This window comes from Molothrus aeneus, chromosome 2, assembly GCF_037042795.1.
Source record: "Molothrus aeneus isolate 106 chromosome 2, BPBGC_Maene_1.0, whole genome shotgun sequence".
NCBI lineage: Eukaryota > Metazoa > Chordata > Aves > Passeriformes > Icteridae > Molothrus > Molothrus aeneus.
The window spans coordinates 5,451,726-5,478,072 of NC_089647.1; the positions used below are offsets into that span (position 1 = coordinate 5,451,726).

Genomic DNA, 26,347 nt, shown 5'->3' on the forward strand with positions numbered 1-26,347 from the left:
TCATCCAGTGTCATGGATAGGGACATCACCCACTAGACCAGGTTGTTCAGAGCTTCACCCAACCTGGCCTTAAACACTTCCAGGGATGGGGAATCCACGTCTCTGGGAAACCTGTTCAAGTGCTTCACCACCCTCACAGTAAAGAATTTCTTTATATAATGTTTAATTGAAACCTGCCCTCTCTCAGTTTGAATCCATTCCCCCTTGTCCTGGCACTCCACGCTCCTGTACAAAACCCCTTTCCGTCTTTCTTGCAGGCTCCCTTCAAGGCTGCAATTAGGTCACCCCTAAGCCGTCTCTGTGCAGGCTGAACAATCCCAATTTCCTCAGCCTTTTGAGGAAAGCCTGAGGAGGGATGAGCGGTGCTCCATCCCTCCAAGTAACTCGGTGGCTCCCTCTGGACTCGCTCCAACAGGTCCCTGTCCCCCTCAGAGCTCGGTGTTCACTCTGCCCTTCTATCTGTGCCTCGCACACCTCCTTCTGCCCCCAGGCCGGCAGCGGGTGCCCTTCCCGCGGCTTTTAGGGCAGCTGAGTTCCGCAGGGGCAGCCGAAGGGCTCCGGTACCCCCTCCACCCCCTCACGGCGGCACCGCCATGTTCCCCACCCGTGGCCGGGCCCGCCAGGGGGCGGAGCCTTCCCGCCGTGGCCCCGCCCCCGCCGCGAGGAGGGCGGGGCACCTGCGCAGCGCCGCCACCGGAGCCGGAAGCGCGGCGGGCGGAGGGGGGCGGAGCGGGCAGCGTTGGGCGCCGCCATGAGCTTCCTCATCGACTCCAGCATCATGTTCACCTCACAGGTAGCCACCCCTTGCCCGCCGCTGCGGCGCGGCGCCTCTGGCCGGCAGAAGGGCGAGGGAGCGGGGAGGTGCCGCCGTCACCGGGCTTCCCTCTCCCTGCGCCCGGTCCGTGCCCGGAGAGGCGCGGGGGCGGCGCCTGGGGGCGCGCGTGCGCAGCGCCCCGCGCGGGGGGCGCGCGGACCCTCGGGGGCGGCCGGGCCGGACCGAGCCCAGCCCAGTTAAATTTAAATTCAAACTTAAACTTTAGCCGGAGAACCGAGGTCCGCTTTCGTTTAAATTTAAATGTCTCTAGTTGGAACGGACAAGGAAATTCACCTTGCTGGTGTCCACCGAGTGCTCGGTTTGTTTCTGGTGTTTGTCAACAAGGCTGATCCTGGGCAGTTGGACCGGATGAAAATGCGTTTAAGTGGATCGCAGAGGGGTCTGGTTTAAGCTGCTGAGCTGGTGTGAAAGTTTGGTTCTCTAGTGATGAGGGATGAGCTGAGGAAAAGGAGCCTTTGCCCTCTCAGCAGCAGATGGTTGTCTTAGATAGGCTTCGGTGCACAACCCTCATTCCTGACAATTTTCGGGACAGCTTTTGGCTGTTTCTTAGAAGAACAATGCCCTCCCATTTGATAATGCTTTGATTTTTGCTTACAACGTGTTTTTCCACTCTTGGTGGATTGAAGGTTAGGGTTTGGGTTAGGGTTAGAGCATACCTTTGGTACTGTTAACAGTTCACCCAGAACAAAACCTCCCACTTTTTTTCGCTTTGAGTTCTGAGCTCTAACTTATCGAATAGCTTTTCTTTCATTTCTGATGGCAGCTTTAAAGCCTCTCATTACCTTCAACAGTACCAAGTTAGATGTGTCGCTACATGTAATTGTCAAATGCTCAAGATTTTGCTGAGTTTGCATGTCACATTCACCTGCAATGTCTTAGAGTGTGAAGTTCTACCAAAATGTCTTTCTTTGCTTTTGTACAGTCCATAACACAAGGGGAGTCTGATCTTGTTTGGTTTTTGGTTATTATTCTACCTACTTAGCTCTTCATCTTTTACTTCTTTTTAAAAGTTTGTCTCTACCTTTTTTCTCCTTTCCATTGTTAAATGTGGAATTACTTGATGCAGATCTCATTTGCTTATCATACTTATTTAGCTTATGACCCCTAGATAGGAGGCTTGTGAAATATCTTTCCTTTTTGCTAGCAGCTGCTTTAAAGTCTGAAGTCCTCCTCAAACAAGTTTTGCCAGCTGTTTCAAATCACTCATTCGACCTCATTCCTATTTCAGTTGTTCTTTCAAGGCAGCTGTGTTTGATCTTCTTGCCCAGCATTCCAGGTACTCCTTGCCTGTAAATCATGTTGGTGTGTTACCTTTGCCACTGTGGCTACTCCTGATGTGCAGGGAAGTAATCCACAACAATTCCTTTGGTTTTGCCTTTTGAATGTTTCTCATCTCCAGGGCAGGGTGGGCAGAAAGCTCTGGCCTTTTCCATGTGCTCTGAGGAGATACGCTGACTTTATTCCATGGTGTCTGACATACACTGAATTTTGTCTTTGCCTTGGACAAAGCTACTTCTGTAAAAAACACTGAGTGTTTCCTGAATTCTCTTTTTGCTTGGGTTCTTTTAAATCATTACACTCCCTTGCAGTCTGATGAGGAATAGATGGGACTACCCACGGGAGGCCTGACACCACAGTCCCCTCTTACTCTCTGAAGACAGGTAATTGCAATTTTGGCCACCTTGTTCAGTTTGTATTTACTTCATTTAAGTCATCTGCAAAATAGTTGATATTAAGTTGATCCCTTCTGGAGTTAAAGAAACTTTAACAAATTTTGTAATGTGCTTTCATGACCACTGAAGTGCAAAGTGTTATTGGCTTTTTCTTGTGGCTTCCTGCAGCTCCAGGTTGTGGTTTGAGGCATTCAGCACTGCCTTTCCCCCACCTTAGAGATCCTTGTGGCATCTTTCATCCCTGTTAGACACTGACAATGTGTCAGTGTCTAATCAGATGTACTGTAAAGACCTCTACAAAAATTCACAGGCACTTGTAGTCTACAAGAAAGAGCAGATGTTTTTAGAAAATTTACTCATCCCTAGAAGATGTGTATTCAAGTGTTTGCTTTGCCTCCATTTCTGTATTTCCTGTAAAATAACCCATAGCCTTTAATTCTGCAGATAACAAGAATCAAGAGTGCAAAGGATTCTGGCAGGCCAGGAACTGAGGAATTCTGAGAATTTAGGAAAACCAAAATCTGTTGTCTTGATTCGATCTTCCTTAAGGCCATAGTATTTTGTATCTGCTACACTTAGATATGTAAAACATTTTTTTTTCCATAGTACCGTGCCAAGTTTTAATCTTTTGTGGATCTTGGGTGCTTTGGGTTAGCTCTTTTCCTTCCATTTGTTTAATTTGCAGTCAGCAGTGTGGTGGGTTTGAGTTTGGCAAGTTGGATGCAAATGTTGATGCCTCATCTCTTCTGCAGGTGCTGTTCTTTGGATTTGGGTGGCTCTTCTTCATGAGAAAGCTCTTCAAGGATTATGAGGTGAGAAGGAGCCTTTCAGTACAAGTCTGTATCTTAAAAAATACTCCCAATATAGAAATATTTTTAAAACTGCATTTAGACTTACTCCTCTCTTTAATCCCTTTTTTCTTATCTGCAGTTAGTTTCTTTTTAATTTCCTCCTGTGCTTCTGTTTGAAAGACTGGATATCTGAGAAAATGGGTTCTTCTGTGGCCACTGAAAGTTTCCATAATGGCCACTGTTAAATAAAAAGAAATCTGCAGGAGATGCAGGGGTAAAAGGAAACTGAGGGAACTGTTTTGCCTTTTAAAGGTGGGTAAGCTCACCTTATATAAGGTGAAATTTCTGAGAGGAAATCAAATCCAGTGGTTAACTTTAAACTCAGTGAGATGTGTCAGTTGCAGCTGAATTGGTTGTGAGGACTGGATGGGATAAAAATGCCATTCTCTTATCCGTAGTGGAGTATGAGATTGTAGTCTGGGTCAGACATAGTTTAAATGCAAGCCAAATTTAGATCCCAACAGTTTTTCTGATGTGGATTTTGTTTTTAAATCTAAGGTTAGTATCAAAGAGCTCTCTCAGCGTACGAGTTTGCCCTCTGTTTTCCAAGAGGCTTTTGGCAGATAAAGGGCTTGGTGCCTTTAAGCAAGAGACCCAGTTGTGGGCCATCATACCTTGTGATTTGTTTTGTTATCTGAGGGGTATCAGGATGCTGTTCCAGAAGTGTAAGTGCCTGATGTCTCTGGATTGTTCTCTGCATTGCAGGTGCGACAGTATGTGGTCCAGGTGATCTTCTCTGTGACTTTTGCCTTCTCTTGTACCATGTTTGAGCTCATCATCTTTGAGATTTTGGGAGTGCTGAACAGCAGGTGAGTCCGGGAGCCCACTGGGGACTGGCCTGCCTCGTGCTCTGCAGCATCTTCAGTCTAACTTCTAAATTAATGGATTAGTCTTGGTGGGGGGAAATCGAGGGAGAAAACTGTCAGCAGCTCAGTGAAGGTGTTTGTGCAGCAACATTTGTTTATTCGACAGAGCATGGGGCTAGTAGCCATAAGTTTCCAATTTTCCATGCAATTGCTATTAACAATTGGTCTAGGTCCTTAGGGCAAGGTCTCCATTTGTGAAGTTAAAAGAAATGATTTCTTTTATGGAAGTATTGTAACTCTTCACATCATGCTAAGAGCACTTTTCAGATGCTAAAGACTACAGAATGTTTAAGCACTGGTTTTTCTTTGGTGGTCAGAGGAGTGAATAAGATGTGAAACTAATTGTGGAGTGAAAGCTAGGTCTGTAACAATACAGGATTTGTGAATCAAAGGTGAATCCCCCCTTGATAATAGGATGAGGACTTTTACATAAAGGGGATGTTAAAAACTGTCATCTTTGGAAGTCAGTAGGAAAGAGAAGATAGAACAATAGCATGTAGAGGCTAAGTTGGATTTCTTCTTACTCTGTCTCATCATACAAGTATAAGAGAGCAGTCAAAGGGGTTGAAAGGCAAGAAGTACAGAACTGATGAAAGGTAATGGTAGTTCTGTATGTTATTAATACATGGGGCTGGTAGCCAGAGACATCACTGAGGAGAATGCTTTTATAAGCTTCAATAAAGGGCTAGACTTCAGTATAGATGAAAATGTTTGCTTCTGAATTAGTTAGGAAAAAGTGACAAGGATCCTTGTCATTTCTGCTTCTCTGAGGATAAGAGTTAATGTTGGGAATGGGGACATGTATTTTTCTGTTCAAGTAAAGTGAAAGGTCAGTTCAGCCAAGATGAATCTGACCTGCATTTGACTACTCTAATTTGGTAAGAGGAGTATTCATCATGTTGATCTGTAATATGTATTTATAAAACCTTGCTTTGCAAAGTCTTGCAGATGAGACAATTCACTCTGAAATGAAACATGCTGACTTATCAACATTAAATATTTTTAGTCTTTTCAGTATGAATTAGCTCTTTTTCTTACTCAGCTGTTCATTAGAAAATTAATTACTGCTTATACTTAGTTTTGATTTACTGTTCAACTAGATGAGCAGTCAGTCACATGAATCATGCTGCAACTGGCATTAGTCACCATAGAAAATACAGTATTTGATAAAAGACCCAGTGTGGTTTTCTGGATAGTTATTTAGTTTTAAGTAGACATTCCTGACCTCTGTATTTAAAAATAAAACCATACCAAGCCCCAAACCAAAAAACTCCCTCTCATCTACCCTAATAAAAAAAAAAATCAAGATTATTCTATATGCTAAGCCAATATTGTTCATTGCTTGATGTAGTTGGAAAGATTTTACTGACATGCAGTTTTCTTTGAGAAATTTGTTGTATTATGATTTTGTGCTAATCAGTATTTTGGCTTTATTTCAGCTCTCGATATTTTCATTGGAAGCTGAACCTGTGTGTTATTTTGCTCATCCTAATCTTCATGGTGCCCTTCTACATTGGTTACTTTGTTGTGAGCAATATCAGATTATGTGAGTACTTGGTTTGTGGCAGGGGAGCTGCTAATTTGAGACTAGGAATACAAATGAGAAATAATTCTGGTTACTGTCCTTGTACCTCCCTCCTTGCCCTGGTTTTGTTCGGGCTAAATACCTTCTCTTGGGAACTTTATGCTTTATCATGAACCATTCATTGAACAGTCAGGGAATGCTTCACATGACCCCAGCAAATGCTGCTTTTCTTCATGGGTTTCAACAGAAAGCTGAGCACTGTGGAGTAGTATTACTGGGATTCGTTCCTTTGCAGTCCTTTTAAGCTTGCAGCCAAACTCTGCAACCCTTGGCAGGGCTGTGTTTTTCTGCTAGGGGGCAAAAGAAATGAGGCAGAGAAGCTCAATAAATCACTTCTGAAGCAGAAAGGCTCGGTAAATTACTTTTTCTGGTTTTGTTTCTGCTGTCTGGATGAGGCCTCTTCCATGGGCTAATGGACACTTAACCCTTGAGCTGTTGATACACATCACTCTTTTGTGTGAAGCTTAGGCACGTAGGTTGGGAATATTAAATGTGTGGTTTTGCCATGAAGATGGCAAAGAGTGAAGTGGTCCCATGTGGACAGCAGAGCCTCGTGTGAGGGGAGGGGGTGCACATTGCAAGCTGTAGCTCTGTCAGGTGACACCTGCTTTGGCCACCTGTTCTCAAAGTAGCATTTAGATCAATGTAGGAATGTTGCAAGCTATAAAATGCCCTAAAGGAAGAGCCTGTTTTAAACACTTCCTTTCTCCTCTCCATTAGTGCACAGACAGAAACTGCTTTTTGCGTGTGTCGTGTGGTTGACGTTCATGTATTTCTTCTGGAAGCTGGGGGATCCGTTTCCTATCCTCAGCCCAAAACATGGTGAGTTTCATTTTCTTGCTGATTTCTTCCTTCCTGCAAATAGGCTTTGTTATTTCACTTTTATTTTGGAGCTGTTATTATCTCAGCTCTGCAGTTGTGACTAGAAAGAAAGTAGTAGAAAGTAGTTCCTGGAACTGAGGGTCTGCTCTGCTTTGAAATCTGCAATGTGAGGGTTGTCAGACTGACAGAAATGGGTGGATACATCTGGATTATTTTCATTAGTTTTCTTTCAGTACCTCAGGAGAACTTGAAGGAAGTAAGTTCTAACTGAACCTAGACTATGGAAGGACATGGTGTACTTTTGAGGACACAGAAACTTTATCTCCACAAAAAGTTGATCACAATTTTTATTCACTTACTTCTTTCTATTGTGGAGACTAGACCTAGTTTATTTAACGAGCAGATCATCAACCAATCCTTAATCTGACATTTTTTCAGTCAGGTTTTTCTTTCTTGTGACTGAAATCAGATGAGTTTAGCACAAGTGGCTGTCTAGTTGTGTCCCAAACACAGCCGTGTGCCTAAACTCCAGACTGTGGCCAGCAAGGGGCCTGGCAGTTGTGCTGGCTTTGGTACAGATTGCTGCTGTGCCTGAGCCCAGAGGCTGTGCAGTTGCACAGGACTGGAGTGTGGGTTGGTAAGTCCTGCTGGATGCCAGAGCTGTTTGTGTACAGAATTAGCTTGGGTGTCTCTGTTGTGGCCATGAGTGTGTTCAGTGTGAGGATCCTGTGTGCACTTGGGCTAGTTTGGGTCCAACAGAGCTGGCATGTGCCTGACTGTGCTGAAGGATTGTAACACTGTTAGAACCAGACCATTTGTCACCTCTGTTACCTGTGTAACTACATTGCTCTTCTATTTCCCCTGCACTGGAAAATTGTTTGGATATTGTTCCCAACAGGTGAAGTTCAGTCAGTTTCACGAAAATTGGTGAATGTGTCTGTCTGCATACAAAATGCTCAGCTTAGTCCTTCTGTTCTGTGGGAAGCTGCTTGACTCTGTACTCACATGAGAAGTTGAGGGATAGCAACTGGTGTAGGGTCTGTTCACCCTTCCATCTGTGATCCTGGAAGTTTCCTAAGAGAAGATGTGTGTCTGTGTTTTGCAATTGTCATTTGCCTCCGAAATCCAGCTGCTGATCTATAGGGCAGATCCCTTTACCCAGTGTTCCATTGCCAAGAGAAACTTGGATCCATTGTGAGCTGCAGAAGGTGCTTGAGTTGGCAGAATGTAACAATCCAGTGGAAACTTAGCTACGGGGTTTGGGTAATCCTCTTCAGGTCACCAAAAGGTTCTGGGAGGCTGTGTAACACCTGCAGATTTCCAGAATGGGTAGTGGGCTGTTTTCTGTTTTTAATTGTACTTTATGGGGTGTGATGCCTCCACGTAAGAGTTCTACAGTGCCTTATCCTAGCAGATGCAGACATGAGGTTAGAGCAAAGGATTCCACATGTTTGTTCCCTGCTGTATTGTTGGGGTGCTGCTGTCCTGCATGTACAGACACGGCTGCTGTGGGTTTCATCAGGGAGTGGTGACCCAGTTCAGGCAGGTGGGGATGAGGATGAGGGTGGCAGTGTCCTGCAGCTGAGAGGTGCAGCATTGAGCAAGGGCTCCCTTCCACTGTAACTTATCTAACAAACCTGAGTTTGGGAGCTTGTAGTAGAAGGAAGGTTATGCCTAATGACACACCAATATTCTAATAAAGTTCCTACCTCTGTCTGAGTTGATGGAACATTGATTCACTTTATGTGTGAGTTTCATGGGGAAGCATTGCTCCAACCAGTGGAATGTCATGTCATTTTGAAGGCACCTCTGTTTTAAGTGCTGCAGTCTGACAGTGTGTGGGGCAAAAGGCCAGTGTATTGTAGCACATTCTGTAGCTGCTGTAAATCTCTGTGCAGCTGCACATGACTGGGTGTCTCAGTTTCCCTTTGTGAAGTCTTTTTGCCTTGTTTTCATCATTCATTCCACTTCTCTGAAGCATGAAATGTGGTTTGGCGCTCAGCCATCTCAGCTTTGCAATCGTGTAAGCTCTAAATGTGCTGTGTGTGGCAGCTGCTCTATAACCAGCTCCCTAAAAAGTGAGTGGTGTTTACTACACATGGCACTGTGTCCTGGAAAGGCAGGTTGAGGTCTGTAGTTAAGATTAAATGCATCCCTTGGTGATGGTTACAGCACAGGCTTGATGTTCATGCTGAATTACATGTTTTAGAGTCCACTTGGTGCTCAGGTAGGAGACCTTGTTGGTGGTCACCTCAGTAATGTGTTTGTGTCAGCCAGATGAACACTGAACAGCCAGGAGCAGCTTAAGCTCCCCAGCCCCGTTGTCCTACCAGCACAGCTTGTACCTGATCTGGAGGGGTCACTTCTAATGGGATGGGGGTTCAGATGCTTTTAGGCCAGTTTGCCAGGACCAACAGGTTTGGTGATAATTGTTGATAATTGCAGAAGTGTTTTTCTGGAAGACACTTCTTTATCTGGGTCCCCATCTTGACAAATGGCAAATTTTATTAGTTTGGGGCCAAAATATTGATATTTAGTCCTCTCCACATATCTGTATATCTGTCTTAGGTTTCTTCATAGCTGGAGTTCCCCATCCCTGTTTCTAAGCAGGGTAATGTGATTTCTGAGGGAGACTTCCTACCCCTTTCTTCTCCTAGTCCCTGTCTGTCCTTCCTGTTACCTGGGGTCATTGCAATGGGAAGGCAGTCAGATTAATTAAGCAGCTCTCTGTTATGTTAGGAAGGCACCAAGTGTGGAGCAGAGTGAAAAGAGCAAGGTTGCTGATGCCATGTTTTTCCCTCCCTCAGGAATCCTGTCTATAGAACAGCTCATCAGCCGTGTCGGTGTGATTGGGGTGACACTCATGGCTTTGCTGTCAGGATTTGGGGCTGTCAACTGTCCATACACTTACATGTCCTACTTTCTCAGGTAACTTTAGCCCTGTGAAATACTTGTCCAGCTTTTTGAGATTATTTTTTTTGCTTTTCCTGTGGCATTGTTTCAAGTTTTTTTGTTACTTTTTTTCTGAATCTAGCTGTTGTCATGTCTGCATGCTAGAACCATTTCCACTGCTGCTGCACATTCCCCTTATGCAGGCTTTTCTTTGCCTCATAGGCATGTGCACATCTCTGAACTGGGGTAGCAGGCTAACTGGGTTCTTTATTTTGCAGGAATGTGACAGATGCAGATATTCTGGCTCTGGAGCGACGACTCCTTCAGACTATGGACATGATTGTTAGCAAGAAAAAAAGGTGAGAGGACAACAGTAGCACGAAATTATTTATCTCAAGGATTTGCAGTCAGTGTGGTGTAAGATGCTTCTTGAAATCTGAATTGGGTTGAGCTGTGTGGTATTTTGTTCTGGCCTGATACATGACTGTTTTAAACACTAAGTAGTGCCCTTTGTGGCTGCAGTGGCACAGATTAGGCTTCCAAGACCATTTGTAACTCTCTGTTGGCAGCATAGCTGATCTGTAGGATGGGCACCTTTCTCTCCTGCTGAGTCAGGGACCCTTAGGCCACTACAGCTGGCTCTTACTCGTGGTTTCAGGGCAGAAAGGGGTTTGTACATATGGTGGATCCTGGCCAAAGCTGAGGCAGGGTAGTGAGCTGGTGGGGACACAGCTATATTCTTGCAAACAGCAAGGTTAAGTTTTGCAGAATTGCAAAAACACTGCTAATGTGGATATACTGTAGTACACCAGTGTGCCATCAGAACTCTGCTGGCATTGGTTTAGCTTATTCCATGTCCCCCAAGCTAAAAAAAAAAAAAACTACTTTCAGAAATAATGTAATTTCATTTACATTGGAAATACTTTTGTCTGCATATTTCATATCAGTATTACATATTTCATGTCTTGCTAGTAGTGCAGAATAAATCCAGTTACTGGAGTTACTTCAAAGGTGTGACTGTCTGACACAGCAGTCTCCCAAACTTTACTTTTGGTGCCTTAATGTTTCAATGGAACCTTTTAACGTGTGCAGGCTTTTAGATAGCCTAACATTGACAAATTTATCACCATGTATATATCTGCTGATGAGTATTAGCTCATGGAAGTGTAGCTAAAGCATAACCTCCTTCCCCTTTGAAAATGTAAAGTGGGGAACAACTGTTAACTCTGTATTTGTGGTCATGTGTGAGATGGTAAGTAGTGAGAGAATTTAATTACTGAGGTTTCATTGATTTAATTGACTGGAAGCACTCTAAAAGAGCACCACAGTTAAAAGATACTGTGCAGTGCTGTTTCTGACTCTGCTCTTTTGTTTTGTGCAGTGTTTTTGGATCTCTGTCCAGGGAGAGTGGTGTTGGGGTAAAAGTCAGGATGCCAGAGGCTTGTAACTAACTAGCACATTCATGCCTCTATGACCAGGAAATCTTCTGAATATGGCAACTTCCCAACTATTATGAAGAGCCATGTATTAATCACTTGGGAATTATAATGAAACTCATGTATTTGTTAAAAAAAAAAAAAACTCAACAAAAACCACAAAACAATGTGCAAAACAAACTAGTCTCAGAACTGTGCAAGAAGTAGTAGAAGCTTGAGTTCTGTAGATTCTTGTTCTCTTTTTTGATTTGGCAGGGAGCAGTGGGCTTGCATGATTGGACTATTTGCTCATGTAAAGCCAAATTCAAAAGGTTAGATATGTATCAGTCCAAATGCAACCAAGTAATTGGCAGGACAAGTGGGAATAGCAATATTTTCCAGCTCAGGGTAAATGCTGCAGTTCCATAAATTGTCAGTGATGTGCTGGCCACCTTCTCAGTACTACTGATAGTTCAGAACTTATCAGTGAGCACAAGAGTTCTAAGGCAATAGAACATAAAGCTTTTTGTTTTCTTTGCTGATCCTGACATTTCTTCTCATGCCAACCCTTATTCATGCTGGCTTTCTAGTCAGTAGGAGATAGCTGTGAAAGTTGTTTGCCCTGATGGTTTTTGCACAGGAATCACTTTTATCTCCTTCCTGAGCACCATCAAGTAAAGCCTTTTGGAAACTCACCTCTAAGGCTGTCAGATTCTTTATACTTGTTCCTGCAAGTGTGACATAACTAATCCTCAGGTTTGAAATGCCAGCATTCTGATGGCATTGCTTCATTTGTGTCATGTTAGAGTCAGATCAGCTGATGTGACACACAAATACCAGACACTGTCATTACCAATCTACACGCACAGAGTGTGTGGGGTTTGCCTGTGGATCCTTTCTGTCAGGTCTCCAGAACTCCTGGCTGCTGTGCGGATGCAGAGATCCCTGCCACCTCTAAAAAGAGAAGATTTGCCTTTGTGTATCTATAGCCTTGTGTTTCACCTGGGCATAGCTGCATTTTTGCTACAATGCTGTGGATCATTTGGGATGGACCATGGGAATCTGTGTACTGTGAAGAAAGCAAGGATTAAAAATGCATTTCTTACATTTGGCATCTCTCAGGATTCTAAGATCTCTGTTATTTGTAGTCTGGGGCCATATGTGCTTTTATCTGTATGTAGGTTGCCCTAAGGGTGTTTCTTTTGCTGATGTCAAAGGAATGATGGAATGATTTTTAATTTTTTTTTATTACACTGCTTATCAACGTCCTTGAAGAGGGCTCAGTGCCGAATGTAGCAATGCTGGCTGCAGCTAGAAGAAAGGAGCTAAACACCACAGAATCATGGATCATCCTGTGAATAGTTGTCAGCTTAGGAATGGATAACTTGCTCACAAATTTCAGTGAGGAGAAATGTGAGGGAAGGAGAGCAGAAGCCAAGAGTGCTCGTGGGGATTATGCTGTGGTGCACGTGGAAGTGTGAGGGACGATACGCAGCTGCTGCTGGAGTGTTGGAATTAACCTGGGGAGTCACATTCAGATGGCCTGGAGCATCCAGTGGTTCAGTCCAAGAATGGATTTGTGTGTTTGTGCTTCACAGCAGCTTGTCATGCAGCCAGCAGTGAGTGGCAGCATACCAGAGAGTGCTCTGCACACCATCCAGAGCTCATAGCTCCATGGAAAAGGTGGATGTGCCCTGATAAAGAGGAGGTGTCCAAGGGGAGGCAGGAGCATGAGAAGTCTTCTAATTCCTGAGCTTGAGATAACACAGTCATGTGTTTGAGGAAAGGAAAGCAGCTAATCATATGACTCAGAAATCCATTTGAATTCTGAATGTTTAACTGGGTTTAAATCCTTTAGAGCTGAAACAGGATCCTGAATGGAAGACTTGGGAAATGGCTCATTGAATCTCACTTGATTAGATCTGGGCTCTACTCCAGACCAAATCAGGATAATTTTATGTAGCAGGATTGGTGTTTAGGGGAAGAAAAAAGGGTCATCTATTTTTGGTGAATTTAGTTTAACAACATCTTCTAAGAAACTGGTGGATTTTTTTCCTTTTTTCTTGTTTTGATTTTTCATGAAAATATTATATTCCTAAGGACTTGTGTTTTCTGTTCTTTCAGGATAGCAGTGGCTCACAGGACAATGTTCCAGAGAGGAGAAGTGCATAACAGACCCACTGGCTTCTGGGGAATGATAAAAAGTGTTACAACATCTGTTCCTGGCAGTGAAAGTATCCTTCATCTGCCTGCTGGCACCTGCCTTGGGAGGTGGATCCAGCTTTCTTTGTTTTGAGAGGTAGGGTGTTAGTTGGGACAGTCACAAAGCATTTGTGTTTCAGCACATTTCAAGCCTAGTGTCTCCTGGGAAGTTTGTTCTTTAGCACTGTCTGACCTTTTGCCCAGGCCTGGGGCACAGTTTTACTGTGACACAGGCAGAAGTTTTATGTTTCTGCCCTGCTCTACAAATGTTCTGTTGCATCACCGTGGGTGAGGTGTACAGCAGATTAGGGGACACTTGCTGCGCACACTTAACACAGATTCATAGAATGGTTTGGGTTAGAAGGGACCTTAAGATCATCCAGTTCCCTGTAGAAGGAATCTCTTGGGAATGACAAGGGTCTGTACTTCTCTAACAGAGTTGCTTACCAATGATTTCTGTCAGACCACTTGAAGTGCATTTTGCATATTTGAGGCTGAGGACTCTTCTTCCTCTCCTTTCACACTAGCTGCTAAAATCAGAATTTGGCTTTTTGACAGACTATTCATAGTAATCACTAATCTCTTGCAGCAGTTACTCAGCAGTTTTGTTTATGAAGATGATGTGAGATGACATCTTGTGAGATGCACTTCAGTGGCAAGGGACACTGATCGAAGTGGAGCAGCAGTTTCTGAGAGCTCTGGTTCTATTCTGTGATGTGTTTCCCAGGCAAAGAAATAAAGAGTTTGTTGCATGACAGCCTAAATACTGTGTCCTGCCTACCTCCTTAAACTGGAGTAGTGTGCATCAGGTTCATCCTTGAGGTTTCTTTCTTGCTGTTTTAATAAGGACCATGAAGTCTGAATTACAAAGCTGATCTGGGTGTAAGAAGACACCAGACCATTAGATGTGGCCCTTGAGCTGAAGGTGGGGAATGTTTTCTTAATTAAGAATTCATGATGTGTTCTAGCCTTGACTATGTTGGTTTGCCAGATCTGTCCCTTATCCAGCAAGAAGTGGATGCCCTGGAAGAATTGAGTCGGCAGCTTTTCCTGGAAACTGCTGACTTGCATGCAACAAAGGTACACAGCAAATAACTGCCCAGATGGGTGTTGGGAGGTCAGAGTAGTTTGAAAGAGTACATTGTTATGAGAAATTGAAACCTGTTCCATAGGTAGATGGTGAAATGTTGTAATGCAGTGGAGTGAGGATCTGTTGCTTTAATTTTGGGGCTAGATGACAGTTCAGATCTATCCTTGAGTCTGCCCCATGTCCCTGTAACTATTTACAAGCTTATGAATTAACACTTAGGAATTCAGAAACATTTGAATTGAAATATGTAGAAAGATAGGGCTGTGTTTGCTACTGTTGGTGCTACATTACAATTTTATGTTGTGGGTGATTGTGAAAATGACATATTTTTTAATGTTCTGCTCCCTCTCCCTTATTTTGTATTTCCAGGAGAGAATAGAGTATTCCAAAACTTTCCAGGGAAAATACTTTAACTTTTTGGGTTATTTTTTCTCCATCTATTGTGTCTGGAAAATCTTCATGGTATGTAAATGTTTTATTTCTTTTTTTTCATGGATGTATGCAAATACACCCTGCATAGATTATGCTATGCATGCAGTTCATTAAGTAATGCTATAGTTTCTTTAAAATCCAGAAATTCTGGAGGAAACTGGCCCTTGATTGAAATAAAGCTCTGGATCTGGCTTTTTCTATACAGCATTGCACCACTAATTCTTACATGGATGTGTTTTGTGCTGCCTTTGGCAATCTGACCACCCCCTGCCTTTTCTTGGTGGTACAATGAGCCTCACTTGTGAGAATGAGAAATGCTTTTGCCTTTTTGCTTGAATGTAACTCCATCTCTCTTGCAGGCAACCATCAATATTGTATTTGACCGTGTGGGGAAGACTGATCCAGTCACAAGAGGAATTGAGATCACTGTAAATTACCTGGGAATCCAGTTTGATGTGAGCCTTTATTAATTCTTGCAGCCTTTTCAGCAATTCATATCTTATCTAAATAAAATCATCCTGCTGCTAGGGAGAAAGTGATAGACCCTGAGAATGTGGCTTTGGCTTTTGACTTATTGAGGAAAGGAAAATGCACCATGATAGTTGCTTTCACACTGATTTTATGCTGAGATGGGGTTGTGGTCTTGCCAGAGAGGCAGTGATTTGTTTTTTTTTTTTTTTTTGTTTTGGAGAAATAGAAGCACTTTAGACAATCTGCTTAGATTAATACATTCAGCTCCAGAGTAATTTTGATTTCTTTATGCAAATAGTTCTGTCATTTACATAATCTATGAAAATGGGGTTCTTTGTGATTGGTATATATAAATCTCCTCTTGTGTTTGGAGTAAACAGTTGCTAATACATTTGTGAAAATGTCTGTTATATAAACCTTGTCTACCATAGATATCTGTACATTTAGGAGAGACAGACCCTGAAGAATTGGCTATACAAGGTGGTGTAACTGAAGTTAAAGTTTTAACTGTGTTCTTCTTGTTGATACAGGTCAAATTCTGGTCTCAGCACATTTCCTTTATTCTTGTTGGAATAATCATTGTTACCTCTATTAGAGGGTTGTTAATCACACTTACAAAGGTAAGAACCAGGACTCTTAAGTGGTTTTACACAGAGAAATTCATTATCAGATCTTTACCTTTTGGTGGAGCAAGTACTGTATAAAATTTCAGTATGTATTTATATTTAAATATCTGAATATAAATTCTTGCAGAGGGAGGAAGGTAGGAGGAAGGTAGGAAGAATACCTTTTGCAGGATACTTCCCCAGTCTCTGTCAGGAAGGGATCTAGATGTTAAATAAGATGCTAAATGTAAGCAAGGGTTCAAAATGCTGCTGTAGCCAAGGCTTATTAGTAAGGTTGATGAGATGGTGATTAAAAGCATTTACATTACTTAATTTAAGCTGCTGGTGGGACAGAAAGGCATTAACTCAACAGACATGTGACTCATTGACTTCACCTGGCCTTTGGTACCTATGCTTAGACTTCTCTGTATTGTTTTGTGATTTTTAACACAAGGTGCAGCTGGTTGGGGAAGATTGATGCAGACTAGGGTTTATGAAAGGTTTATGAAAATTTGAGGTTTATGAAAGTAGTCTATAGGTAGCCCTCTAGAATGCATGGTTTTGAGGGGGTATTTTGAGATGAAAAGGTATTGAACAATGTGTACCTTTCACTCTGTCCTAAGGCACATCAGACTTACCTAACTGCTTATTTCCAATGTTTTTGGGTTTTTTTTCCCTAGTTCTTCTATGCCATTTCCAGCAGCAAGTCTTCCAACGTTATTGTTCTGCTGTTAGCACAGATAATGGTGAGTATGGAGAATGGTGGGCACACCCACGTGCAATTCTGCACGCACACCTCGTGTGTGTTTGAACACATGGCAGCATCTTTGTGTGCTGCCCTGTTAGCCCAGAGGCTGAGGTGAGGCAGTGACTGCTGTCCCTGGTTTGGCTTGCAGGGAATGTACTTTGTGTCGTCAGTGCTGCTGATCCGCATGAGCATGCCTCCGGAATACCGCACCATCATCACTGAGGTCCTGGGAGAGCTCCAGTTCAACTTCTATCACCGTTGGTTCGATGTGATATTCCTAGTTAGTGCCCTCTCCAGTATCCTCTTTCTCTATCTAGCACACAAACAAGCCCCAGAAAAGCATATGGCCCTCTGAGGCAGAGCTGCAGCACTGCACTGCTCTGTGTCCTGTCAGCCGCGCTGCTGCAGCTCCTGTGGATTGCAGGGCTTGGTGAGACGGGACTGCTCTGTGTGTTCTGGCCCCTTGAACCTCCACACGTGTCATCATCAAGCTCTGTGGCTCATTTTGTTCAGTGCCACAGCTGGGAGGGATGGGGATGTGTGTGTTAAACTTGAAACAGTTAATTGCCAGGCAATAAAAGCAATGCTGGATACACCACTATCCAGTGGCATCAGAGCTTGTGTGGTAGGCTGGCTGAGGGAGCACCTCCTGCTGTTGGAACATCATCTTCACAGAAGGCACCGAGAAATGTGATTTTTCTTCCAAAAATCAACTTATAATTGGGATTTGGAGGACTGCAATTCTGGAACTGAATGTTTGAGTCTGTGGAATTAAATAAGCTTTTGTAATATGTGAGTATCACGGCTGTTTTTTGTCAGTCCCAAAGACTTGGCTGGATTTGAGCCAGAAGGTGGTTGGGATTTGCAGTTCCAGCAGGAGTGGAGTGGAGAGAACTCCATTTCTGTATAGTGTGTATCACTAGTACCTACTGTCCTTAGGAACTGGAGATTTGCTTTCTCTTGCTGAGTGTCAACTTTTTTTTCTCTCTCTGCAAAAGTGGAACTGAGGTTTTGGGTTCCTCTTTGGTAGAGTTCAGTGTTAAGTTGAAGACCACTGCCATGCCTTGTTTACATTGTATGTTAGGAATTTTATTATTGTGATTTAAACTTTTAGGTTCTCATGGCCACTTTCTCAGACTTTGTTTTATAATTGTTCTGGAACATAAATTGTAGGTGGTAAGAGTAAGATTTGGAGGGGGGGAAGTAACCACTCTAAACAATTTATTTCTGTATTGTCTTTGGTGTACAGCAAGGAAGCAAGTGCACAGCAGCAGTATTACAGAACCATTTGTGTCCCATTCAGGACAACATGGTGGTGACTTAGGGTTAGACAAACATGCATGACTGAATTACATCCACACCTGTATGCAGAGGAGACAAAATAGTGATTAAACATCTTGAGTTGTGAGTTACAAAGTTAGCTTAATGTTCAAAGGAAGCTTCTGCAATGTTAGCAGGACAAAGGATCATAATGTACAGGGTAGCTGGGCTTATGCCATTTCAGAGCAGCTGCACTGCTGTAAGCAAAGATGCCACAGAGATTGAGATGATGGCCTTGGAGATCTCCTTTTCCTGGGAAATGGGCAGAAATCAATTGCTCTTTATTAAGAGCTCATCCATAACAGCTTAAGATGCTTACAAATCTATAAAACATTTTCAGCTTCTGCTGCAGGACATTTAATTATAAAGCTGCATTTCTTTAGGCCTTTTCAAAAGTGACTGAGTGCCCATTCCACAAGGCAGAAATTGTGCCAGTGGAGCACAGTTGCAGGGTGTTAAATGGATGCAAGTTACACTGAAGTGTTTATTGCAGCAAGGCTTTGCAGTCCTTTATGGTTCTGGTACTCCTTGGAACAGCCAAGTTCTGAGAGGTGGAATAGCAAAGAAGAACTGAAGAAAAGATTTGGCAGATTTCTTTTTTGTTGTTCTTGGCATAGTTTTGTCTCTTCACAACTTTGTGTCATCACTGTTGTCACTGTCAGCTCTTGTGGAGGCTGCTGATTGGGAGGAGGAGGAGGATGAGTCTGCCTGCAGAGGAGTAACAAAGATGTTGTGATTATTTTCAGTTTGTAAACATGTTTGATAGTCTGCACTGTTGCAGACTCCTGTTTTCATCTGCACTAATCACTTACTTGTTTAGATGACAGAATGAACCAACAAATACCATTTTTGTTGTTGAAGGTTTTTTTTGGTTAAGTACATTTTCAGAGAATTTTGTTCAATAGAGGGTTTCTATTGTTGAATTCCCATATCTGCACAATTTGAACACAAAAGTAGTGCTGACTTCTGCAAAATGCAGCTTGGGTGCTAAGACATTCTTGAAAAAAACTTGCAGGCAAGGCTCATGAAAAATAAATGGGAAACACAATTGGTCTTACCTTGTCTGTCTCTTTTGCATGATCAGAAAATAAGCATTTTAATATTTAAGGCTGACCACTGAGGGTTTAAACTCTTTCAAGAACAGTTTTTCTGGCTTCTTGTTTTTCTGACTTTAGTCATGCTTTGGATTCTTTCTAGTGTAAAATAATTTCAAAGCAGCACATTGCCTAGAAAATGTCATAACCTATCACTTGCTGTTCCTCCTCCAAAGGGATCCATTTTGAAATATTTCATGTGGCTTTCACAAACATTGGTTATGTTTTCTGTTTAAGCACTGTTTGTTTTATTTAAGCACTTTCCCCTCCACTTCCACAATTGTATTGCCTGTTTCCCATCATTGGGATTACTGTATTTGGATTATCTTGTTCCATAAAATCTCTTGTATGTGCATTCTTTGTGTGATTTAATATTGCATTAAAGATACTCACCTGTATTACTTGTGGGGAAAAGAAGAATTGTTGTGATAATTAACAGCTTTCCTTTTAATAACTTGCAAAATTTCAGGCTCAAGTTAACAATTCTAGGTCTGAAAAACTTACTACCTGAAAAAAAAGTGTTTTTTCTATCCCCTGTGTGATCCCTCAGCATCTTCCTAATGCAGGATTACTCACCCTTTCCCTTGGCCCAGGTGAGTTCCTCTCTGGCTCTGCTGGATGGTTTTCTGTGTGAGCAGGAGGCTCAGGAGTGTCTGACTCTGCCATGGCGGCTGTGATGGGAATGTTTTGGCCTTGGAAGTACCTGTAAGCATCTTTGCTGCACACCAGCAGTGTCAGCGTGTCCCCAGTGCTCTGGATCCTTGCCACCACCTTGTCATAGGACTCGTTGGTCACATTCACTCCGTTCACTTCCACCAAGAAGTCGTCGTTTTCCACACCTGCTCTGCCAGCTGCTCCCTGGCTTTGTACCTACAGAGGGGAGTTCAAAGCAGGGTCTTGGCAGGAAGCTTGGAAAGATGCATGAACAGCTGAGTTGCTGCTTTCCCTAGAGGATGCTGAAATAAGCATGGGGAAGGAGAGAATTGGGATGGGCAATGGGCCCAGACATAATAAACATGGAGCCCATCAGTTTGAGATTTTAAGATGTTTCTTGATCTTGACAGACTTACATTATAGGAATGTGGCATGGTAGAGCCATGAAGACAGGTAGAGAAAGTTTTCTAACTATTTGGAGGTCTCTGTTCAATAACTTCAAAGTTTAGTACAATTCACAGGTCCCTTAGTAATGAGTGGAACCCCTCCTCTCCAGAAAGCTGAAGTTACAGATGTAATTTGGGCAGAAAGAGTTTGGCTTTTACCAGCTGTGGAATTCAGAGAAGGTGGGTAGAATTAGGGCAAAGGCATCTCCTCTGAAATGAAGCTGTTCTACAGGTAAAAAACAATTCTGACCAAAATACTAATTTTAGTGTGCCAAAAGCAGAAATTATGCAAAAGCTGAATTCTCCTTCCCTCTAGATGTCTAACAGAAGGAATGTTTTCTGGTGCTCATTTTTTATCTTGGGCCAACAATGTTAGTCTGACTTAAACAATTCTAACTCTGATCAGAGAACATTGGAGAAGAGACTTTTGTGGCTTTTCTTGCATTTGTTTGCAGGATGGAGGGGAGGAAGCTGCCCAACAGACTGCTTGAGCTTCTCCTTGCTCCCCGTTCTTCATTTGTACCTCAGTGATGAAAAATCCAGGTTTGTTCTTGATCATGTTTAAACTGAAGCCAAATCCATTAGGTCCTTTCACCATGTTGCAGATCCTTGGCTTGTGGTTCACTTTCTGCTCAGTGTGCAACTCCACTCTTTCCTCCATTTTAGCTGGCGTTGAAGCCTGTGCTTTGTAGTAGTACGAGAAAGGGGAAATTTGGGCCTGAAAAAAGTGACAAAATTACATTAAAATAAAAATTTCTGCTGTGAAATCTGTTTCAGGCTCTCATGCTCAACATATTTTGTTTGAAATTTTATTAATGACTCAGACTTTAGCTGCAGTGAAGAATTCCCTATTCTGATTGGAAAACTACAGTGTTGATCTATGTGAGAAGGGAAATTTGTTATCTATAAATGGTTACACAGTCATGTTGCTCTGAATTTGATGTCTTAACAGCAAACCTTAACTTTTATTGTGATGTGTTTGAATTTAGAATTGTTGCAATAGTGTCTATAAAAATCAGGAAGAGGCCAAAGATTTGGGTGTTAAGTGACTTCCTGTACCAGTGTAAGTGGAGTTGCTGGCATACAGGTGTCTCTTAGGCATTTCCTGCCAGTTGAAAAAGTGTCAGAGCAGATTGGCTGTTTCATTGTGATAAATTACCAACTCCTGGCAGTGCTTTGTGTTTTCTTACCAGTTTGTACATGCTGTCAGTTTCCTTATCCACCACCAGCAGGGAGGTTCTTTCCTCAGACTGCTTAATTTTTCCCACTACGCTTTCGTGATCCAGCCCATCCACTCGCTCGCCGTTGACAGCCACTAAGATGTCATTGTCCTTTAGACCTGCCATGGCTGCTGGGCTTCCAGAATTAACATCTTTGATTACGTGGTCTGAGATAAGAAGGAGAGAAAGATTGCTGTGAAGGCAGAACTGGGTGAGTTTTAAAGACATAAAAAAGCATGGCAAATGTAAATGAATTGCACCTTGGGTTGAGGCTGTTTTCCCTGAGGATTTCTCCTAGATGGCCAGCAAGAAGCCAAAGAGAATGAGGGCTGCAAACATCATATAGGAAGCAATGGTACAGCAAATATCATGGCCTGGGTGTTAACTTGGATCTTACCACCAGTATTTTGTTCCAGCCTTAGATAAAATCCATAACCACTTTTTCCCTTCTGGATCTCAATAAGTCGTGGCTTGAGGGGAAGCAACCTTAGGCTGGCGCTCTCTTTGCTCAGTGCCATCCTCTGGCTTGTGAAATAGCAGTCTGTTTCTTCATTTGAAAGTAGAAACATAACATGATTTTCAGACTTCTTTACCTGTGACAGCACATGTACAGTCTCAGATGTCACCCCTTCAACAGCACTTGGGAATTGGGGATATTTGGTGACTGGTGCACTGATACATAGTGGAGTCTGGGTGCTGCTAGTCCAGGCCATGCTACTGTAAATTGATTTTTCTTTTCCCCCCCTCCAGCCAGAAATCTGGACTACAAGAAAATCAAGGGCATGTAATGAATGAGGAAATTTTCCATATTTCATACTGTGTTCCTGATGCGTAGGGATTTACCTGTAGGGCCATGGGAGTGGCATGCAGTGCTGTAGAATCCAGGGAGCCTGAGTAGAGAGTGTTTGGCTATTCTATGTGTGGAACTCTCTAATATAGACCTACTGTGCTATCTATACTACTATTTTAGATTACAGTGACACGAGTCAAGTTTCTGTCACTCTTGGTCCTCCTCTGTCTCCCTGTATTACTGATTCTGAGGTGAGGTTTTTTTTTTTTCTGTCTGTTCAACCTCTCCAAGCCTGTCTTTCTCTTATAGTCCTCTCCATTCTAATGGGTGCTCTTTTTACTCATCCTAACCAGTGTCACTGTGCTGCTGGTGTTGCAGTAGCTCAGAGAAACCCGGTGTTGCACAGTTCCATAGTTAGCCCTGAATGCTGCTGGAATGCTGGAGTCTCATGGCTCTCTGAAATCTCTTCAGCCCCAGCTGCGTTTTAGCAGTGCCAGCAGCGGAAAGCTGGAAGCCTCATTAGCATTGTTCTTTGCAGCCAATTAGTGAAATTACTTGCACAGTAAATTTCATGAGCTTTGGACTTCTTCACAGGAGAAAGGGGACTACTGTCTAAAATCATGGAATCTTCCCTGCTCCATGCTGACTGTATCATCAGAGGCTTCCTTCCTCCTGCCTTGGAAACCACATTTGATGACTTGCTCTCCTGCCATTAGCAGCATTTCCAGGACTTCTAGGGAATGGATTTATTGAATAGGGTTCCTGGCAGCAGTACACATGTGTTATTGAAAATCCTTTGGCCTGTCTTGATGGCAGTGTTCATTGAGAGGCAGCTCAAGAAGCTGCTTGATAACAGAGCCAGCGCAGAGGGCTACGCTGATGTGCTGGTGCTACATGAACAGCAGCTCCCAAGATTTACTGTGAAGTGCTCAAATCAGCCAGCCTGGCCTCCTCAGTAACCCTGATAGGTTGCTGTGAAAGTAGGCCAGAACAGAAGATAAATCAATACCTTTTCCACCACTTCCTCGTGGGTGTCATTTTCCACATTTTTCCCATTGATTTCAATCAGGCGATCGTTATTTTGGACACCAGCCTTTGCAGCTGCTCCTTGTGATGAAAGCTCTACTATGAACAACCCCTTCTGTCCTAAAATAAATGAAAACTCATTACACAGGGTAAGCCACTGCAACAGGCCTGAATATAGCAGGTAAGGAAACTCAGCACTGATGTCCTCAGAGATTCTTGGCCCCTGCTTGTGTGCAGACTACAGGAGCACCACAGACCCTCCTCTGTCTCTTACTCTGGCCTGGAAGAATCCCTTCAGTGGTGGAGGGAGATATTTGTTCACTATCTGCAGCTCAAAATGGTGTTTATTTCTCTACCAGGAGTGCAAAGTGGCTGATTAACATAGCTGAAAGGGATTTGATTCCTATTCCCCCCCACCCTCCTATCCCCCCATCATTTTGAAGAGAGAAGCTGCTTTTATGTGATTTTATACATTTAATAATTTCCTGTGTTTGGAAGCCTTCTATGTTTGGTCCTTCAATTATATTGCATTCCAAAATACCCTTTAGAGGGCTCTTTAGAGGTGGTGCTTTCCAAAAGACCTCCCTCTTCCGTTGACTGGCCTTGGAAAAAAGGCATATATGGAAAAGGTTCAAAATCCTTTTCTTTTTAAATGAATTAACTTAAAAATCAGGGAAAGCGTTTATTACAGCTGTCTAGAACCTCATGTGCTGATTCCTGAGGTGATTTTAGGAATGGAACAGGACTTAACATAGCACGTTGAGTGTGTATCTAGTGTTTGAGCAGGGACTGTAAATTTGGTTTTGTTAAGTGGGCTTAAATAAGCAGAAAATAGCTTATTATTTTTCTCTCTCTCTCTTTTTTTTTTTTTCATCTGTTTTCCACTCCATGAGAAGCATGGTCCTCAGAAAACCTTGCACTGCACATGCTGTACAGAAATGTTCTGGAGATGGATCTGAACTCATCCTGCTACTTCTCACTTCCTTTCTGTTAGCAAGAGCAGTTTGTGTCTCCCTGCTAACTCCCACGTGTTAACTGAGGTAGCCTCTGTCCCTGCAGCCAAATTTATATTTATATTTATATATTTTAGTTATAGTTATATGAATCTCCAGTTTCTTCTCTGCAGGCTCCCACCTTCTGTGCTTTTCAGGGAGAAGCCGTAGCCTGTCTCCTCCTTCACCAGGTAGCAGAGCCGGGGCTGTGGAGCTGCAGTGGCCGTGGATGGTGGGCACTGCTGCTCCTGCTCTTGGCCTGTGGATGCCTTTTGACCCAGCCCTTCCAAGTTCACTCCCTCCTTTTGTGCCTTTTCATAGGAGGCATCATCCAGAACGAGGAGCACAACGGAATTCCCGCTGTTTCTGACCATCTCCACCACCTGTAATAGACAAGGGGGAATGGAAGCAGGCACTGGAGTGATGGAGCTAAAAGCTTTCCCCAGGAAAAGCTGCACTGTCCACTGCCTTTGTTGTCTCACCCCCTGTTCATGCACTAGGGACATGTCACCATGATATTTTCTGAAAAATCCTCTTTGCCCAGGATTTTCTCCTGGGAAGCTGAGAAGCTTCAGAGAGGAATGAAAATCATAATTCTCTGATTGCTGCTCCTATGTTTGCTGCTTTGGAATGTGGCTTGGACATTGTTTACCAACAGGTGAATGTTTGATTGGTTCCATGGGAATTGTTTTTTCTTCATGGCCAATCACAGTCCAGCTGTGTGGGTCTCTGAGGAGTCAGTCATGAGCTTTCATTATTATCGTGTTAAGCCTCCTGATGTATCATTTCTCTTTCTTTAGTACAGTTTTAGTATAGCATTCTATAATATGATATGATATGATAATTCAATATATCAGCCTTCTGAGAACTTGGAGTCAGATTCTCATCTCTCACCTCATCCTGGGGACCCTCACAAACACCACAGGGAGGCATCCCAAAGACATTCCATGCCCGTGCTGGGTAATGAATGATGCAGGGGGATAAAAACCGGAAGAAAAACTTCCCAGAGCAGCTGTGGGCCTGGGGCACGGTGAGGATCCCAGAGTGAGCAGATTTGTACCTGTGCATGCTCCTCCTTGTCCACGAAGACACCGTTAACCCTGAGCACTCTGTCTCCATCCTGCAGGCCAGCCCTGTCGGCCGGGCTGTCGCGCTCCACGTTCCGGATGATGTGTCCTGCCGTGTCCTGCTCAACCCGCAGGAAGAAGCCGTACTTCTTCTGGGGCTTCTTGGTCACTGTGCACTCCCTGGGCTGCAGAGCAGAAGTCATCTCTGCCAGACAGGATGGAGAAAACACCTGTGAGTAAGAACAGGAAGCTTACCTGGGGTATATTCCTTCTAATTACAGGTCGAGAGGGTTCGCTTCAGAATTCTTGGGTGGTTTTTTGGGTGTCGAGTTTTTTTGGTTTTTTGTTTGTTTGTTTGGGCTTTTTGGCCCCAGGAAATCCAGCTGTGCAAAGCTGAATTTGGTTAACAAGGCTATCAAGAAGAAAGCAAACCCGTTTCCCAGACCCTCCTTACTTTTTTTTTTTGTTGTTGCTGTATCTCAAGTGAAGTTAAGCAAAATGCAGAATTGAAATAAGAAAAGTCTGCCTGTGAAAACATAGTAAGGATTGTGGAAGGGGTGTAATACCAGGATTAAGTCTTACAGAGGAAATGAAGTTTTGGAAAAAGGGATTTTAAGTGGAGTGAAGGGATTGTTCCCCTCCCTTTGACACTTGATGGACCACATATGGGTACTGTCCCCAGTTTTGATCTCCCAAGTAATTGCCATATTTGAGCTAGTTTGCAGAGGGAATTTTGGTTCTAAACCACTTACTTAAGCAGGCTGAGAGAGCTGGGTTTTTTCAGTCTTGGGAAGAGAAAGTGAAGGGAAGATCTTATTGATATTTTCCCACTGCCTAACTGGATTGTGTGGAGAACACAGCCAGATTCTTGGAAATTAACAGTGGGAGGATGAGAGACAGCAGACACAGGCTGCAGCACAGCAAGGGAAATTCCAACCAGACATCCATAAGGACAGCTTTTCCTCTTGGGGGAAGTCAGACATGCCTAGAAGTGCCCAGAGAGGCTGTGAAATTTCTGTCCTTGGAGATACCTGGATTGGGCCCTGAGCAACCCAATCTAAGCTGGCCCTGTTTTCTATGGGGCATTGCACCAGGCAACTTCTAAAAGCCCCTTCCTGCCTAAACTGCTCTGGGATGTAAAGAAACTGTGGTTTGTGTGAAGCTTGTCATGCAGGAATAGCACATATGGATGGTAAATAACAGGTGGGACCAGGGAACATCTCCCAAGACATTGTCCTGCCAGAGATCCAT

General features: G+C 43.2%; 2 protein-coding genes across 2 annotated transcripts; one reads left to right on the forward strand and one right to left on the reverse strand.

Moving 5' to 3' along the window:
• Positions 1-725: 725 nt before the first annotated feature.
• On the forward strand, positions 726-19,299 carry GPR89B (G protein-coupled receptor 89B). The gene is made up of 14 exons (XM_066571915.1): positions 726-793; positions 3,261-3,320; positions 4,065-4,168; positions 5,665-5,771; positions 6,531-6,632; positions 9,440-9,560; positions 9,803-9,883; positions 13,064-13,173; positions 14,133-14,221; positions 14,601-14,693; positions 15,023-15,118; positions 15,665-15,754; positions 16,420-16,485; positions 16,636-19,299. The coding sequence occupies exons 1-14, from the start codon at positions 752-754 to the stop codon at positions 16,840-16,842; spliced, it is 1,368 nt and encodes a 455-aa protein (XP_066428012.1). The 5' UTR covers positions 726-751; the 3' UTR covers positions 16,843-19,299.
• PDZK1 (PDZ domain containing 1) lies at positions 18,330-25,299 on the reverse strand. Its single transcript, XM_066571914.1, has 8 exons — positions 25,090-25,299; positions 24,172-24,412; positions 23,021-23,157; positions 21,619-21,814; positions 21,192-21,388; positions 20,525-20,719; positions 19,478-19,771; positions 18,330-18,515 (listed from the first exon to the last, which is right to left on the reverse strand). Exons 1-8 carry the CDS (start codon positions 25,297-25,299, stop codon positions 18,435-18,437), a joined length of 1,551 nt encoding a protein of 516 aa, XP_066428011.1. The 3' UTR covers positions 18,330-18,434.
• Between the last annotated feature and the right edge of the window lie 1,048 nt (positions 25,300-26,347).

What these genes read in the sequence shown, in the direction of transcription:
- GPR89B (XM_066571915.1), top strand. Translation starts at nt 752, where the DNA reads ATGAGCTTCCTCATCGACTCCAGCATCATGTTCACCTCACAG. An exon ending in AGCTCTTCAAGGATTATGAG is followed by an intron (nt 3,321 to 4,064) that starts GTGAGAAGGAGC and finishes TCTGCATTGCAG; the next exon opens with GTGCGACAGTATGTGGTCCA. An exon ending in TGTGAGCAATATCAGATTAT is followed by an intron (nt 5,772 to 6,530) that starts GTGAGTACTTGG and finishes CCTCTCCATTAG; the next exon opens with TGCACAGACAGAAACTGCTT.
- PDZK1 (XM_066571914.1), bottom strand. Translation starts at nt 25,299, where the DNA reads ATGACTTCTGCTCTGCAGCCCAGGGAGTGCACAGTGACCAAGAAGCCC. An exon ending in GCTGGAACAAAATACTGGTG is followed by an intron (nt 21,389 to 21,618) that starts GTAAGATCCAAG and finishes TTCTTATCTCAG; the next exon opens with ACCACGTAATCAAAGATGTT. An exon ending in CACCTGGGCCAAGGGAAAGG is followed by an intron (nt 18,516 to 19,477) that starts GTGAGTAATCCT and finishes ACTCCTCTGCAG; the next exon opens with GCAGACTCATCCTCCTCCTC.